Raw genomic sequence first — 18,577 nt, 5'->3', positions numbered from 1 at the left:
ATCAGTAATAAATAAAAATAGTAAAAATGTCACTCACAGTAGGGTGTAAGGTGCGGCACATTCCCCTCCTGTCCTCAAACATACATACACTTTCTCTCTCCCCCTTACATCTTCTTGACCTTCCTTCTACAGCATCTGTGCATACAGCATCTGTGGGGTAAGTGACTGTCTGCAGTGTTTGTGTTTGGGGGTTACTTGCTGTGTGCTGAGCTTGTGTTTGTCAGTCTGTTTGGTTTGTTTGTTTGAAGGACCGTGTGCTGTAGCTGGCAGTTGGAGGCGGAGCTACCAGGAAGGTTTGAAAGCTAGAAGCCTCTGGTAATTGGCTGAGCCTTAACCAGTGGGCGGGGCATTCACTCAGGCCAGGGCTTTATAAAGTGCGCACAAGTGACCAGGGAGCTTAGGGAACAGGAGCTGCTAACAGGGAGTTTTGCAAGGGAGTTTGGAAGGGGAGTAGGAAGGGAGTGGGGGTCCCTTATTGGTCTCATCTGTGACCCATTGGTCCCTTGAACCTATAAACTGAGCCACATCCAAAACCTTTCTGTTTACAGCACAGCAGAGCGGACAGGGAGCTGCAGACGGGAATTTGAGAGAGTTTGACAGAGGGAGGCTTACAATGGTGAGGAGGACCCGCAACACCTGTGCCAGCACTGCTTCTGTCTCCTCCACCTGCGCCTGTAGCCAGACAGAGCACCAAAGCATGGGTGCTTTTACCCAGATTATGGTGTGGGCTTGCAAAGACTGTAATTTGCAATTTCCACTTACTGATATCCAGGCTGGGGGTGGCATCCAATGTGAAAGGTGCCTACTGGTGGAATCTCTCAGGCAGCAGGTGGGAGAGCTACAGGAGGAGGTGGCTAGGCTGAGGAACATCCATATCCATGAGCAATTCTTGGACAGTATCCATGTGGAGACAGCTGATGTAGCTGTCCCAGTTCACAGGACTACTGACACACCAGTGGAGGAGGAGATGCCTCAGGGTGTATCTGACACACCAGTGGAGGAGGAGGCTCAGGGTGGACACAGCCAGCTGGTTACTTCTAGCAGCAGCCAGTGCTCCACCCCTGCTGCAAACCCTCCTGCTGTGGTAAAAGATAACCGTTATGCTCTTCTTGATACAGGAGAGAAGGAATCACCCCCAACAGTTAAGGAGGTGTAGCCTCGTACCCCTAAGGCTGGGAGGTCTGCTGCCACCACTGACAAGAAACGTAGGGTAGTGGTGGTTGGAGACTCTCTGCTGAGGGGGACGGAGACACCCATCTGTTGCCCTGACCGTTCATCCCGGGAGGTATGCTGCCTGCCAGGGACCCGTATCCGAGATGTTACAGAGGCATTGTCGAGGATTATCCGGCCTTCTGACTACTACCCCATGCTACTCATCCATGTGGGCACAAATGATACTGCGAGGTGTGACACTGAGCAGATCAAGAGTGACTACAGGGCTCTGGGAGTACGGGTTAAGGAGTTTGGAGCGCAGGTGGTATTCTCTTCGATTCTTCCTGTCGAAGGTAGGGGCCCGGGCAGAGACAGATGCATCGTGGAGGTGAATGCCTGGCTGCGAAGATGATGTCGCCAGGAGGGCTTTGGCTTCCTCGACCACGGGATGCTATTCGAGGAAGGACTGCTAGGCACAGATGGCGTTCACCTTTCGAAGAGGGGAAAGGCCTTATTTGCACACAGACTGGCTAACCTAGTAAGGAGGGCTTTAAACTAGGTTCGACGGGGACAGGTGAGCAAAGCCCACAGGTAAGTGGGGAACAAGACCTGGGAGATGGGTTGGAAACAGGAGGGAGCACGGGCTATAATGGCAGTGAGGAAGGAGGGTCAGGGCAAAGCTGGGAGGCAAGATCAAACCAGTATCTTAGATGCCTATATACAAATGCAAGAAGTATGGGTAATAAGCAGGAAGAACTGGAAGTGCTAATAAATAAATACAACTATGACATTGTTGGCATTACTGAAACTTGGTGGGATAATACACACGACTGGAATGTTGGTGTGCATGGGTATAGTTGGCTCAGGAAGGATAGACAGGGGAAAAAGGGAGGAGGTGTTGCCTTATATATTAAAAATGTACACACTTGGACTGAGGTGGAGATGGACATAGGAGACGGAAGTGTTGAGAGTCTCTAGGTTAGGCTAAAAGGGGTAAAAAACACGGGTGATGTCATGCTGGGAGTCTACTACAGGCCACCTAATCAGGTGGAAGAGGTGGATGGGGCTTTTTTCAAACAACTAACAAAATCATCCAAAGCCCAAGATTTGGTGGTGATGGGGGACTTCAACTATCCAGATATATGTTGGAAAAATAACACCGCAGGGCACAGACTATCCAATAAGTTCCTGGACTGCATTGCAGACAACTTTTTATTTCAAAAAGTTGAAAAAGCTACTGGGGGAAAATTGTTCTAGACTTGATTTTAACAAATAGGGAGGAACTTGTTGAGAATTTGAAAGTAGAAGGAAGCTTGGATGAAAGTGATCATGAAATCATAGAGTTTGCAATTCTAAGGAAGGGTAGAAGGGAGTACAGCAGAATAGAGACAATGGATTTCAGGAAGGTGGATTTTGGTAAGCTCAGAGAGCTGATAGGTAAGGTCCCATGGGAATCAAGACTGAGGGGAAAAACAACTGAGGACAGTTGGCAGTTTTTCAAAGGGACACTATTAAGGGCCCAAAAGCAAGCTATTCCGATGGTTAGAAAAGAGAGAAAATGTGGAAAAAGACCACCTTGGCTTAACCATGAGATCTTGCGTGACCTACAAAATAAAAAGGCGTCATATAAAAAATGGAAACTAGGTCAGATTACAAAGGATGAATATAGGCAAATAACACAGGAATGCAGAGGCAAGATTAGAAAGGCAAAGGCACAAAACGAACTCAAACTAGCTATGGGAATAAAGAGAAACAAGAAGACTTTTTATCAATACATTAGAAGCAAGAGGAAGACCAAGGACAGGGTAGGCCCACTGCTCAGTAAGGAGGGGGAAACAGTAACGGGAGACTTGGAAATGGCAGAGATGCTTAATGACTTCTTTGTTTCGGTCTTCACTGAGAAGTCTGAAGGAATGTCTAATATAGTGAATGCTTACGGGAAGAGGGTAGGTTTAGAAGAGAAAATAAGAAAAGAGCAAGTAAAAAATCACTTAGAAATGTTAGATGCCTGCAAGTCACCAGGGCCTGATGAAATGCATCCTAGAATACTCAAGGAGTTAATAGAAGAGGTATCTGAGCCTCTAGCTATTATCTTTGGGAAATCATGGGAGACGGGGGAGATTCCAGAAGACTGGAAGGGGGCAAATATAGTGCCCATCTATAAAAAGGGAAATAAAAACAACCCAGGAAACTACAGACCAGTTAGTTTAACTTCTGTGCCAGGGAAGATAATGGAGCAGGTAATTAAAGAAATCATCTGCAAACACTTGGAAGGTGGTAAGGTGATAGGGAATAGCCAGCATGGATTTGTAAAGAACAAATCGTGTCAAACTAATCTGATAGCGTTCTTTGATAGGATAACGAGCCTTGTGGATAAGGGAGAAGCGGTGGATGTGATATACCTAGACTTTAGTAAGGCATTTGATACGGTCTCGCATGATATTCTTATAGATAAACTAGGAAAGTACAATTTAGATGGGGCTACTATAAGGTGGGTGCATAACTGGCTGGATAACCGTACTCCGAGAGTAGTTGTTAATGGCTCCCAATCTTGCTTGAAAGGTATAACAAGTGGGGTTCCGCAGGGGTCTGTTTTGGGACCGGTTCTGTTCAATATCTTCATCCACAATTTAGATGCTGGCATAGAAAGTACGCTTATTAAGTTTGTGGACGATACCAAACTGGGAGGGATTGCAACTGCTTTGGAGGACAGAGTCAAAATTCAAAATGATCTGGACAAATTGGAGAAATGGTCTGAGGTAAACAGGATGAAGTTCAATAAAGATAAATGCAAAGTGCTCCACTTACGAAGGAACAATCAGTTTCACACATACAGAATGGGAAGAGACTGTCTAGGAAGGAGTATGGCAGAAAGAGATCTAGGGGTCATAGTAGACCACAAGCTTAATATGAGTCAACAGTGTGATACTGTTGCAAAAAAAGCAAACGTGATTCTGGGATGCATTAACAGGTGTGTTGTAAACAAGACACGAGAAGTCATTCTTCCGCTTTACTGTGCGCTGGTTAGGCCTCAACTGGAGTATTGTGTCCAGTTCTGGGCACCGCATTTCAAGAAAGATGTGGAGAAATTGGAGAGGGTCCAGAGGAGAGCAACAAGAATGATTAAAGGTCTTGAGAACATGACCTATGAAGGAAGGCTGAAGGAATTGGGTTTGTTTAGTTTGGAAAAGAGAAGACTGAGAGGGGACATGATAGCAGTTTTCAGGTATCTAAAAGGGTGTCATCAGGAGGAGGGAGAAAACTTGTTCACCTTAGCCTCCAATGATAGAACAAGAAGTAGTGGGCTTAAACTGCAGCAAGGGAGATTCAGGTTGGACATTAGGAAAAAGTTCCTAACTGTCAGGGTAGTTAAACACTGGAATAGATTGCCTAGGGAAGTTGTGGAATCTCCATCTCTGGAGATATTTAAGAGTAGGTTAGATAAATGTCTATCAGGGATGGTCTAGACAGTATTTGGTCCTGCCATGAGGGCAGGGGACTGGACTCGATGACCTCTCGAGGTCCCTTCCAGTCCTAGAGCCTGAGTCTATGAGTCTACACCCCCCTCAGTCTCTCAGCAGATGCAACCAATACTATTTTTACCCCTTACACACATTGTGTGATCCTTTTGCACCCAAAATGTAACTTGTGCCATCATTTGTGTCCCCACTGATTTAGATCTGTTATTTTGGGTGCCTCCCAGCTTCCCTGACATGGTACTTTTTGTGTATACAGTCCAAAACCTCATTGGCCTCTCCTGCAGACATGTCACACTTCAGTCTCCTGGTCAATTCACTGTCCACTTCCACCTTTGGTCTCTCTCAGCCATTCTTGCTCCCCAGCTTTGTATCACCCATTGTGTTACCTGTGTGTTTTCCAACCAGAATCCTGTGTCTTATCTATTCAAGTCCCTTTGGATTATTTCTCTGTCCTCACTTGCAATGTGACCCTCTCCAAATTAGTATAGTTTGAGGATTTAATTAACATGCCATTTAGTCCCCTCATTCAGATCATTAATGAAGATGTTAAATAAGACTGGATGTAAACCCCATCCCCGCAGATCCCATTATACACTTACCCCCAACTTGGTACATTGACATTTGATTACAGACCTTCTGTTAGTTTTCACTCCACCTGATAGTGTTCTATCCTAGTTGAATTCATGCTGAGAATTTGTGAGGCACTCTATCAGATGTTTTACTAAAATGTATTTAAATTACATTGGACACTAATGGCCTTCCGAAGGGCCGGTAATTTCTATAGGGTCATTGATGTTTGTTCCAGGCCTTGTTTGCTGTAATTATGGATTGTTAAGGCTGTAAGAAAATGACAGGCCATGACTTTGATTCACAGACCTTGACTTTCAACACACACTGCAACTTTTTCGCAATGCCAGTCAGTCAAATTTGGCTCTGCTGCTCTGGCTGGGCCAAAGTTGAGTGAGTGGCATTGCAACCTGGTGCACATGGTGGGATTGGAAAAAGAGGTTGCCATGGCTGGGGACTTGTGTGGTCAGGGCCAGGCTTCCCTAGAGAGCTTATCCTGCTTGCTGCCCTGGCTCTGTGCTGACCACTGTTGCCTGCCTTAGACCCTGCTGGTGCTGGCCTCACACTTCACCCAGGTGCAGTTTTGCCTCTGCCAGGTGCTGCAGACCAGACCTGCCAAGCAGCAGTGGCTTCTGTGTGACTTTGAAGAGTTCACTTTCTGTGGCTGCCCAGCCATGCTTGAGGACAACATCATCCAACATGAGCCCCCCACAGGGCCTCCACTTGTCTCGGAACAGGGCTCATCCCCGCTACCCCCTTACCCCAGACTGGGAACTGGAGGAATGGGGCTGGGTATCTAGCTCCTTTTGGAGGGTACAGTTCTCAGATGCCAACTCAGCAAAACAAGACTTTAAGTACTGTACCCCCCCCCACTCTGCCCTGACGGCCCCCACACCTCTATCCTAGAGACCCTCAATGTCTAAAATGTTTTATTTCAAATGAAGATGTGCCAATCAGCAATAAGCAGAGACTGCTTTGAATTACACAGGTGCTCTAATAATCTATTTGCATGTTTTTTGTGTTTTTTCATTTCTGTTTTCGAACAAATGCTGTGAATCCATTTTTTTTGTTTGTTTGTGGTACTTGAACTGACTGCATGAAAGTGGTAATTAACAAACTGGTACAAATTTGAACCAAAAATTGACAATTTTTTTAGTCTTATGTGTTGTTTGAGCTTGTCTTTTTTTTCATTTATTTTCTTTCATCTTCTGTGTAATTGTTGTACTTATTCTGCAAAATAAAGCATTTTTTTTAAAAAGGGCAATAAAAATAGTCTGGTAAACTTGTTCTTTCTGACCCCCTGTCATAAACAGATAAGAAAAGTTAATAGCACAGAAGTACTTTATATCTCTTTGACTATAAAGGGTTAACAAGTTCAGTAAGCCTGGCTGTCACCTGACCAGAGGACCAATCAGGAGACAGGATACTTTCAAATCTTGAGGGAGGGAAGTTTCTGTGGCCATGGCTACACTAGAGAGTTGCAGCGCTGGTGAGGGGGTTACAGCGCTGCAACTTAGGATGTGGCCACACTTGCAAAGCACGGCCAGCGCTGCAACTCCCTGGTTGCAGCGCTGGCTGTACACCCGGTCGAGCCTCGGGTGTAGCGATTCCAGCGCTGGTGATCCAGCGCTGGTCAGCAAGTGTGGAGCCCACCAGCGCTTTTATTGACCTCCGGGGTATAAGGAGGTATCCCAGAATTCCTGTCCACAACAAACCGGAAGAAAGGGGGAGCTCGGAGTTCAGCCAAACTGCTTATTTAAAAAACAAACACAGCTCCTGTTTGCTGAGCGAGTGGAGGCAGGCAGGGGAATTACTTTGGAATGTTCACAGCTGTTTGCTTGAAGAGAGAAACAGCACGCTCACACAGCAGAGGGGGAGGGGGAAGTCCATGTTGAGCAGATGCTTATCTGGTCTGACGGCTATTTAGGAGTGCATAATTTGCATTTAGTGAATGAGAGAGGGGTGGGGGAAGGGGTCAGAACTTTTAAAATGATTAAGGTAGGCACTGTGTGTCTTCCAGTCCTTAGAACTTGCAAGGCAGGGAGCTGAGAACAGTGTCAGCTCCAAAAATCCATTTTCTCTGTCTCCCTCACGCTCCCTGTCACATTCCACCCCACCCCCCTCTTTTGAAAAGCACGTTGCAGCCACTTGAATGCTGGGATAGCTGCCCACAATGCACCACTCCCAACAGCGCTGCAAATGTGGCCACACTGCAGCGCTGGCCCTACACAGCTGTACGAACACAGCTGTAACTACCAGCGCTGCAGAACTGTAAGTGTAGCCATGGCCTGTGTGTGCTGTTAGAATTTGGTGGTTGTTCACTCTGGGGGCTCAGAGGGATCAAACGTGCAACCAGGTTTCTCTCCAATCTCTCCAATACAGGCTGTTATAAGTTCAGACTAGTGAGTACTAGGTAGATAAAGCGAGTTAGGCTTATGGTGGTTTTCTTATTTTGCAAATGTGTATTTGGTTGGAAGAAGTTCAAATGTGTATTTGGCTGAAAGGAGTTCAAATTGGTATTTTGCTGAAAAGATTTTAATTTGTACTTGTATACTTAGGCTGGGAGAGTATTCCCTGTGTCTATAGCTGAAAGACCCTGTACCTATTCCATTTTGAATTTACAAAGATAATTTTTACTGTTTTTCCTTCTTTAATTAAAAGCTTTTCTTGTTTAAGAACCTAATTGTTTTTTTATTCTGGTGAGACCCCAGGGGACTGGGTCTGGATTCACCAGGGAATTGGTGGGGGGAGAGAGGCTAAATTCTCTCTGTGCCAGGATTACTTTCCCTCTCAGGAAGAGTCTGGGAGGTGGAAAGAGAAGGAGGGAGGAAGGTGAATTGTCCTGTCTGTTTTGTGATTCAAGGAGTTTGAATCGCAGTGATCTTCCAGGGTAACCCAGGGAGGGGAAGGCTGGGAGAGACAATGGTGAAGGAAAGGGTTTACTTTCCTTGTGTTAAGATCCAGAGGGTCTGGGTCTTGGGGGTCCCCGGGCCAGGTTTTGGGGGGACCAGAGTGTACCAGGCACTGTAATTCCTGGTTGGTGGCAGTGCTACAGGTTCTAAGCTGGTAATTAATCTTAGAGGAATTCATGCTGGTACCCCATCTTTTTGGATGCTAAGGTTCAGAGTGGGGATTGTACCATGACACCCCCAATATTGCTTGCTCAAAATTACATTATGTTCTAGATCTGTAGTGATTTTTTTCTCCTTAATATTTGTTCCATTTTACAGGGGATAGGAAGTGGATTTATCAAATAGTTATTGCCAAGATTTCTCTCCTTTGTTTAAAGATGTACTTTTCTCCAGTCTTCTAGTGCTTCCTCACTAGTGTTTTCCATGATTGTTTCTCACTTCCTCCATACTGGTGCATATTAATACTACTTCCAGTCAGACTCTGCAGTGATGCTTACACAATGACACCTTAAGTCATAGCCATAATTGGGAATAATATATATTTCCAATTTTAAGGGAAGAATAAAATAAAAATTGTTACTGTAATGCCACTAGCCATCACCTTCAGCCCCCAACTAAAACCTCTCCAGCGCATCATCAAGGATCTACAACCTATCCTGAAGGACGATCCCTCACTCTCACAGAACTTGGGAGACAGGCCAGTCCTCGCTTACAGACAGCCCTCCAACCTGAAGCAAATACTCACCAGCAACCACACACCACACAACAAAAACACGAACCCAGGAATCTATCCATGCAACAAAGCCCGTTGCCAACTCTGTCCACATATCTATTTAAGGGACACCATCTTACGACCTAATCACATCAGCCACACCATCAGGGTCTTGTTCACCTGCACATCTACCAATGTGATATATGCCATCATGTGCCAGCAATGCCCCTCTGCCATGTAGATTGGCCAAACCAGACAGTCTCTATGTAAAAGAATAAATGGACACAAATCAGATGTCAAGAATTATAACATTCAAAACCCACTAGGAGAACACTTCAATCTCCCTGGACACTCAATTACAGACCTAAAAGTTGCAATACTCGAACAAAAAAGCTTCAAAAACAGACTCCAATGAGAAACTGCAGAACTGAAATTAATTTGCAAACTGGACACCATTAAATTAGGCTTGAATAAAGACTGGGAGTGGATGGGTCATATTACACAAACTAAAAACTATTTCCCCATGCTAATTTTCCCCCTACTGTTACTCACACCTTCTTGTCAACTATTTGAAATGGGCCATCTTGATTATCACGACAAACTAGCCCACCTTAATTGATTAGTCTTGTTAGAGTTGGCAACCCCCATCTTTTCATGTTCTCTCTGTGTGTGTGTATATATATATTCCTACTGTATTTTCTACTCCATGCATCTGATGAAGTGGGTTTTAGCCCAGGAAAGCTTATGCCCAAATCCATGTGTTAGTCTCTAAGGTGCCACAAGGACTCCTGTTCTTTTTGCCGATACAGACTAACCCGCTGCCACTGTGAAACCTGTCATCTGATATTCCACTGCTTTAGCCAAGCACCACCCTTTTTAGTTAACACCCGTGTTGCAGTCTTGAATAAGGAACTCAGCCAGGTCAGGACCCTGTTGTGGCCGTTGCTGTACAAACATGCAGTAAATGACAGTCCCTGCCTCAACAAGTTTACAATCTGAAAGGCATGGCCTAATAAGGGAATGAGACCAACAGTACTGTGCAGAATCTTCTGGCATCATTTTGTATTTTCCCCACCTAAAATACATTTTGCGTAATAAGTGCTGTAGTTCCTCATTTCGCCCACTAGAGAGGCTGCTGTGGTGCCAGAATAGCCAGCTGCAGGAACACAACCTGCAGTTCTGGCACCATAGCAGCCTCTGGTGGGAAAAAGGCAAAACTGCAGCACTTCTGGGAAAGAATGTATTTTCTGTTTCCCCAGGAGTAGAAGTTCATCACAGCACCCTGCCCACAAAGCCAGGTTAGGGCAGAGTGGGGTACACAGGGCTGCTGGGAGTCACAGATAGGTTCTGAATGGCCAGGGGGGGACAGAGTGGGGCATAGGCTCGGGAGCTAGTGGGCTGACAGCATTGAGCCTGGGGACAGGGAAGGGGGACTGCAGAGACCCATTGGGGTGGGGGCTGTGGGGACAGGGACGGCTGTGCCTGACTGAATAAGAGAGACTTGGGGTGAGCCAGGGTCTGCATGAGGGAGGCTTCCCAACTCCCTAAGAATTCCACTCCCTCAAATGAAACCCTCATCCCATCCAACCCAACACTTTCTAGGTTCACTCCTAGGCTCCTTCCCTCTCCCTCAGCTCCTTCATTACCCCTGACTCCCCCAAGCCTTTGCGCTCCTTCTTGACAGGTGCAGGAAATACAGTTCTGTAGTGTCATTTAAGTGTATTACTCAAAGTTCTGTACTAATATGCCTAGTAAGGAATCTATTTGTAAAAAAAATAAACTACCAGAATCATTTTTTGTCTGTATTGTTACAGGCATACTTGCTGACACATATTTTGAAATAAATTACCAAAATAATTGAAACTGGCATGATTATATTGTGCTATTTTGACAAATAAAATATGCAGAATTTTGCAGAAATTTCAAATACTGTGTGCAGAATTTTTATTTCTTTGGTGCAGAATTGCCCCTGGAGTAAAACAGGCCGACTAGGGTAGCATATGGTAGGATATGTGAAATTGTTAGCCAGTCACTATTAGTGATCACACACTGGCCACTCTGCTTATATGCTGTTTTCGTCTTCAGTCTGTCGTCACACTGAGATATTTTGGGATGGAATGGGATTGTGTCTTATCTTCTAGCCACAGAAGTCTATGCATGTGCAGTTCTGCTTAGGCCTTTCAATTGTTTAGATGGAATGCTGACACAATAGTTCCGGCAGGGTTTGGTTTTAGCTGCCAGTATAAGAAATATTCATCCATAGTTTTAAGATTCTTGAGTAGGCTGTATTCTATGATAGATCGATTCTGTGCCTGTGCACTCAAAACAATGTCATCAGCAATGCATAGACAAATTTCCGTGATGAAGTCTGGGGAAGGTTGCTCATGTGAAATATTAAACAAGATTGGCGCTAGGACAGGCCCTTGCGATAGGCGATCATTCAGAGTGTGTGGCCTGCTGACCTGGTCATCAAGGAAAATGCAGGACCTATGATTGGTTTTAGTGAAAGTTACTTTCAGACTTCTGCTTAAAGCAGGACTAAAATATCTGCTTTGCAATTTAAATGTTGAATTTCTTCTCAGATTTGACACAGTTCTGTAGCAGGCAATGGAATATTGTGTATTGTTTTAGAAAAAGATTTTGTAACTTTTGCAAAGGAAATACTTTAAAAATGCTTCTTTTGAAAATTTACTGTTTTATTCACATTTCTTTGGATTCCTCTATTGTAAAACATAAATTTACACAGGCTTAAGATTTCACCAAGTAACTCATCTTTTCAATATCTCAGGCACAGGCTAGGGTGTGGAACCTGAAATATTAAAGTTATAAAACAATTGCTATAATTTACTGTAAGCAAAGGAACCTATAGGTCATTAGAACTGTCATTGATTCCATGCTCTGGTACAGATCATGAAACTGAAGAGTGTCCTTTTTGGGGATAGAGGTGTGATGTTATCTGATTAAAATATGACCATATAGATCATTGTTGGAAACACTGTTATATTTGCAGAAAATCTTGTACAAAGGTTGTCAAGTGAGATGTCTATGAAAAGGTTATGATTTTGCTATCTGTATGCATGTATCATTTTTGTATTTGAAGTTATGTATTGGCTCTATACCTGGAGTTCAAATGTTTGCTCTTGGGGTACCACCCACAAGGTAGCTAGCCAGCACATGTTGGAGGGACTGTTTAAATTAAGTGGCTCATCAAGAAACACTTGGTTGACAATGGACCATGGGAGACACCCATCTAAACTGTGTGGACTGTCATGTTAAACGTGCTGTCTGGAATGTAGATAATGGCTTCCTGCAATGACTGAGCAAAATTGGGCATGAACATGTGACTCCAAACTCCATCTTGTTGCTGTAATTTTCCACAGTAAGAACAATGGGATGCCCTCCACATGGCAGAAGCTATAAAAGGCCCTGGAAACATCTCCATTTTGTCTTCAATCCTGCTTCTAACCTCTGGAGGAACTTTGCTACAAACTGAAGCTCTGAACAAAGACTGAATGACTCATCCAAGCTGTGGATGTATCCAGACACTCGATTTAAGCCAGCAGTTTATTCCATCACTGCTACAAGGCTGAACCAAGAACTTTGCAATTACTGTATGTATTTGATTCTTATAACCAATTTTAACTCTCACCTTTCTTCCTTTTTATGAATAAACCTTTAGATTTTAGATACTAAAGGATTGGCAACAGCATGATTTTTGGGTAAGATCTAAGTTATATATTGACCTGGGTGTGTGGCTGGTCCTTTGGGCTCAGAAGAACCTTTAATTTGATGAGACTGGTTGTAAAGAACCACTCATCTCTTAATCCAATGTTTTTGGTGGTGATGTAAGAACTGGAATGCCCAAGGAAACTGCTTTTATGACTTCCTGTTAGCCAGTGTGATGAAACAGGAGTTTACTTTTGTGGCAGGTTTGGTATATCTTATAAAAGAATAACCACCAGTTTTGGGCTGTGTTCGCTCTATTTCTCAACAGACTGTCCTGAATTTGGCACCCTCAGTTGTGACCCACTAAGGCACAGTTACAGGGGAAGGAAGCAGGAATGTAGGGGAGCAGGAGGGCTTACCAGAACAATGGAGTAGGCATTGGGGGCAGGAAGGCATGAGCAGCCATCTTGGTGGGGGGTGAATGGGTAAGGGAAGGGGAGTGTTAACCCTTTCCTGCCTTCTCTACCTGCCCTGCTTTAGTTTGCTGGAAGTGGGAGGGTTACTTTGATTTAAGTCATAGCAGGAATGCTGAAATGGTTGTTTCTCCACAGCCTGATGAATAACTGATCCTTGCAAGTCTGCCATCCTTAGGGATCAGTCTGCAGCTGCAGATACTGCTGGTGTTTGGGGAAAGAGAAAGTGCAGCAGGAGGAGGTAAGGGCAGGGCAGCACTAGAAATGTCTTGCCGTCTCTGCCTGATGAACCCGTGCCTCAAGTGGACCCAAGCCAGTGCAAGTCTATCAGGTGAAGAAGGGAAAGACATGCTACATTTCCCTTACTTTGTCCTCCTGCCTGCACCCCACCAGGATCTCCTTGCTCCCATGTCCCCCTCATTCTTGCTTGTCCCCCACAGCCCAATTCACTCATAGAATCATAGAATATAAGGGTTGGGAGGGACCTCAGGAGGTCATCTAGTCCAACCCCCTGCTCAAAGAAGGACCATTCCCCAACTAAATCATCCCAGCCAGGGCTTTGTCAAGCTTGACCTTAAAAACCTCTAAGGAAGGAGATTCCACCGCCTCCCTAGGGAACCCATTCCAGTGCTTCACCACCCTCCTAGTGAAAAAGTTTTTCCTAATATTCAACCAAAACCTCTGCCACTGCAACTTGAGACCATTATTCCTTGTTCTGTCGTCTGGTACCACTGAGAACAGTCTAGGCCCACCTTCTTTAGAACCCCCTTTCAGGTAGTTGAAAGCAGCTATCAAATCCCACTTCTTTCTTCTCTTCTGCAGACTAAATAAGGCCAGTTCCCTCAGCCTCTCTTCATAAGTCATGTGCTCCAACCCTCTAAATATTTTTCTTGCCCTCTGCTGGACTTTTTCCAATTTTTCCACATCCTTCTTGTAGCCTGGGGCCCAAAACTGGACACAGTACTCCAGATGAGGCCTCACCAATACTGAACAGAGGGGAATGATCACGTCCCTCGATCTGCTGACAATGCTCCTACTTATACAGCCCAAAATGCCGTTAACCTTCTTGGCAACAAGGGCACACTGTTGACTCATATCCAGCTTCTCGTCCACTGTAACCCCTAGGTCCTTTCTGATGAACTGCTGCGTAGCCATTTGGTCCCTAGTCTGTAGCAGTGCATGGGATTCGTCTGTCCTAAATGCAGGACTCTGCACTTGTCCTTATTGAACCTCCTCACATTTCTTTTGGCCCAATCCTCTAATTTGTCTTGGTCCCTCTGTATTCTGTCCTTACCCTCCAGCATATCTACCACTCCTCCCAGTTTAGTGTGTGACTGTCTGTATGGGGGATGGGAGAGCCGGGGATGTCTTTAGGTGAGGGACAGGATTTAAGCCTGTAACCTGAGCCAGGTAGGGGGAGAGCGGGGTGAGCACCTCTGCCCGGGAAGCAGGACAAAGGAAGGGACCGGCTGGAGGAAGGGCAGTTCAGTTTTGGTTTTGGGCTGGGTGGTTGGAATTCAGGGTATCCTAAGCTGGGATCCAAAGACCCTGAACCCCCAGAAGGACTCGATTGAGGGGTCCTGGCTGTGCCTCCAAGCTCTGCTGTAACCTGCATTCCTGTTGTCCAATAAACCTTCTGTTTTACTGGCTGGCCGAGAGTCACTGAGAGTCCCAGGAAGAGGGGTGCAGGGTTGGCATCCCCCACACTCCGTGACATAGTGTCATCTGAAAACTTGCTGAGGGTGCAAGCCACGCCATCCTCCAGATCATTAATGAAGATATTGAACAAAACCGGCCCCAGGACCGACCCTTGGGGCACTCCGCTTGATACCGGCTGCCAGCTAGACATGGAGCAATTGATCACTACCTGTTGAGCCCGATGATCTAGCCAGCTTTCTATCCACCTTATAGTTCATTCATCCAGTCCATACTTCTTTAACTTGCCGGCAAGAATACTGTGGGAGACAGTATCAAAAGCTTTGCTAAAGTCAAGGAATAACACGTCCACTGCTTTCCCCTCATCCACAGAGCCAGTTATCTCTTCATAGAAGGCAATTAGGTTAGTCAGGCATGACTTGCTCTTGGTGAATCCATGCTGACTGTTCCTGATCACTTTCCTCTCCTCAAAGTATTCAAAATTGATTCCTTGGGGACCTGCTCCATGATTTTTCCAGGGACTGAGGTGAGACTGACTGGCCTGTAGTTCCCTGGATCCTCCTCCTTCCCTTTTTAAAAGATGGGCACTACATTAGCCTTTTTCCAGTTATCTGGGACCTCCCCCGATTGCCATGAGTTTTCAAAGATAATGGCCAATGGCTCTGCAATCACATCCGCCAACTCCTTTAGCACCCTTGGATGCAGCACATCTGGCCCCATGGACTTGTGCTTGTCCAGCTTTTCTAAATAGTCCTGAACCACTTCTTTCTCCATAGAGGGCTGGTCATCTCCTCCCCATACTGTGGTGCCCAGTGCAGTAGTCTGGGAGTTGACCTTGTTCGTGAAGACAGAGGCAAAAAAATCATTGAGTACATTAGCTTTTTCCACATCCTCTGTCACTAGGTTGCCTTCCCCATTCAGTAAGGGGCCCACACTTTCCCTGACCACCTTTTTGTTGCTAACATACCTATAGAAATCCTTCTTGTTATTCTTAATATCCCTTGTTAGCTTCAACTCCAGTTGTGATTTGGCCTTCCTGATTTCACTCTTGCATGCCTTATACTCCTCCCTGGTCATTTGTCCAAGCTTCCACTTCTTGTAAGCTTCTTTATTGTGTTTAAGATCAGCAAGGATTTCACTGTTAAGCCAGGTGGTTGTCTGCCATATTTACTATTCTTTCTACACATTGGGATGGTTTGTTCCTGCAACCTCAATAAGGATTCTTTAAAATACAGCCAGCTTTCCTGGACTCATCTCCCATGCCCTCTCCATGGCTCTGCTAACTCTTCCGTACCCCATAGCCTGATATCACTTCTTGCTCTTCCAAAACCCTGCACCCTTTTGTCCCCATAAGTCCCATAACTCTTCTCACCCAGTAGCTATATCAATGTTCCTCTGCTGCCCCTCTTTTGAGCATGACCACTGCCAGCACTCTTCCCTGCCCCCAACCCTTGTCATCTCTTGCTTCCCAATATTCCTTATATCTCTTCTTCCAGCACTAGCTCCCACTTCTTAGAATCACAAGGAGATTCCCCCATAAAAACTTTAGAGCTCTTTGCTCAAATTCGTTTCTTATCCATGCAGTCACTAAAAATAATTGAACCCCTTGGTGAAATCTACATTAACATCCAGGGCAAGTTCAGCTCACATAGAATCATAGACTATCAGGGTTGGAAGAAACCTCAGGAGGTCATCTAGTCCAGTCCCCTGCTCAAAGCAGGACCAACACCAACTAAATCATCCCAACCAGGGCTTTGTCAAGCCGGGCCTTAAAAACCTCACATGCCTTGTCACCCCTACAATAGTACAAGAGTTCAATACATGGACTCTTTACCTCAACAGCAGACTTCCTTTCGCTTCTCACAATGTGTAATTCCTCTAAATCTCACTCATAGATTTCAGTGCCTACCTCCTGCATACCACAGGCCATAGAACAGCCCCAAAATAATTCCTTTTGAACTAGACTGTATTTTAAAAAAATCTTGATTTAAAAAATGCAAGTGCTGGAGAATCCACTACGACCCTTGGTAAATTGTTCATCAGTTTATTACCTTCATATTTAAAAATTTATGCCTTATTTCTAGTCTTAAATTGTCTAGGTTCAACTTCTAGCCATTGGATCGTGTTAGACCTTTCTCTACTAGAACACATTATCAAATATTTGTTACTCATGTAGGTGCTTAAAGACTGTGATCAAGTCCCTTTTTAACCTTGTCTTTGTTAGACTCAAGGAGCTCAATCTATTTAGCTTATCACTGTAAGGCAGGTTTTTCAATCCTTTAATCATTCTCCTGGCTTTTCTGTGAACCCACTCCAATTTATCAACATCCTTCTTGAATTGTGGACATCAGAACTGGACATAATATTCCAGCAACGGTCACATCAGTACCAAATAAAGAGGTAAAAGAACCTCTCTGTTCCTACTCAAGGTACCTCTATTTATGCATCCAAGGATTGCATTTGCTCTTTTGGCCACAGCTTCACATTGGGAGCTCATGTTCAGCTGATTATCCACCTCATGTTCTCCCCAAAGAAAACATTTTCAGAATTCCTGCTGCTGCTTCAAGTGCTGGTGGGGGTGGTGCAGACTGACTGCCTCTCCACTTCCTTTTTACTGCCACATGGTCTGAGACAGAATCCTTCTGTCCCTGGAGCTGATCCACGTACATCAAACCTGTAAATATTATAAACTGTAAATATTGTGAATAAAATTTCTCAGTTAGTTTATTAGATAGTTAGATTTCAGGGACATGACTGTGGAGCCCCGCCTTCCTGGTATGAGATTCCAATTATGCCCAGGATTCTGGGCTTCAAGAACTGCCTCTTCTGTCCCTGTTCCTTTCCAGTCCATGAAGAGCACCACAGGTTCCTTTACTGCCTTGGGAGAAGGTCATATCTCCGCTAAGTGCAGTATCGGTTGCTCCTTTCTAACTTGAACCCATCAAGCCCAGGAGTTCAGATTTAAGAAACACCTCATGGAGCAGGCTATGAGGCCCCTGTTGGATCTGGGCTGGGGAGACCCCCCCCCCCCCCCGTACAGTGGGCTTGAGGCATCAAGGACAGCAATGCCAAGCATTACACATCAGACACAGATGCAGGCAAAAGTAGAGCCAAGGGCTCCTTGTCTCAGGCTCCATGCTAAGGCAAGAAACCCTCTCTAAACCTGAGAGAAAATTCCCCCTCCAGATCCACTTCTAAGAGAGGGCTGATTCACTTATACCCTTGAGGTTGGGTGACTCTCAGAAGCTCGAAAACCCACTGATGTCATGGTACCGGCCCAGGCTGAAAAGACTGACCGCCTCCACTTTGGCATCATCAGTGGCAGTGGGATGGTTACACCTGGGGTTATTTGAACTGAAAACTATAGTAATTAATTCTTGTTTTCCAGGTGGTGACAGGAAATAAATCAGTGGGGACACAACTCCTCTGTCTGATAAATGATTGGTACAAACAAGAGTCCTTTCACTTAGTTGTAAGCACACACACATATGCAACAGCAATAGTCTAGAGCACCCCAAATATAGTTACCTGAAGTCTGAGGTGGTGTTGAGTGGGTAACAGCAGGTTTTTGATGATCAGCCATCCTTCCAGTTGCTGGGGAGTAAGATGTCAGTCTGCTAGCTCTTAGAAATCCTCCTCAAACTGTTTCAAATTGGACACTTTCAACCTCTAATAAGCTAACAATTTTCCTAGCAAAAGCAAAAAACTTCATAATGCTACTTATCAGCAAAGCAACTCTGAGTCATAACAGAAAGACGCACAGATGCAAAGTCAGTTATCCACACTCTTTCATTTTAATAAAGCCTTACAAAGCTGCAGCTGTGCAGCCATTTGTATGCTTTACTTAGGCAAAGGCCAAATTATTTCTAACTATATGGTATTCTCATTTTCAACTATTGGTGGCAGAGTATACAAAATGGCTGCGGTTATGTCAAGTCCAGCTCTCTCGTAACAGGCCCA

General features: G+C 45.0%; 1 protein-coding gene across 4 annotated transcripts in view; it reads left to right on the top strand.

Annotated features, from left to right (window-relative positions):
- SMARCD3 (SWI/SNF related, matrix associated, actin dependent regulator of chromatin, subfamily d, member 3) overlaps positions 1-18,577 on the top strand; it is a 245,865-nt gene that overhangs the window by 45,842 nt on the left and 181,446 nt on the right. For 2 of the 4 annotated variants that reach the window (XM_050942683.1, XM_050942678.1), the window contains exon 3: positions 12,203-12,433. The exons of 1 other annotated variant lie outside the window; for it this stretch is intronic. In XM_050942683.1, coding sequence (XP_050798640.1) covers positions 12,355-12,433 — 79 coding nt within the window. In that variant the 5' untranslated portion in view covers positions 12,203-12,354. Of the gene's footprint in view, positions 1-12,202; positions 12,434-18,577 lie in introns of those variants that run through there. One more of the 4 variants, XM_050942681.1, reaches the window with a different exon arrangement.

This window comes from Gopherus flavomarginatus, chromosome 2 (genome assembly GCF_025201925.1).
Source record: "Gopherus flavomarginatus isolate rGopFla2 chromosome 2, rGopFla2.mat.asm, whole genome shotgun sequence".
Taxonomy (NCBI): Eukaryota; Metazoa; Chordata; order Testudines; family Testudinidae; genus Gopherus; species Gopherus flavomarginatus.
The sequence above is the reverse complement of the archived record's forward strand: the minus strand, read 5'-3'. Positions and strand labels throughout refer to the sequence as shown.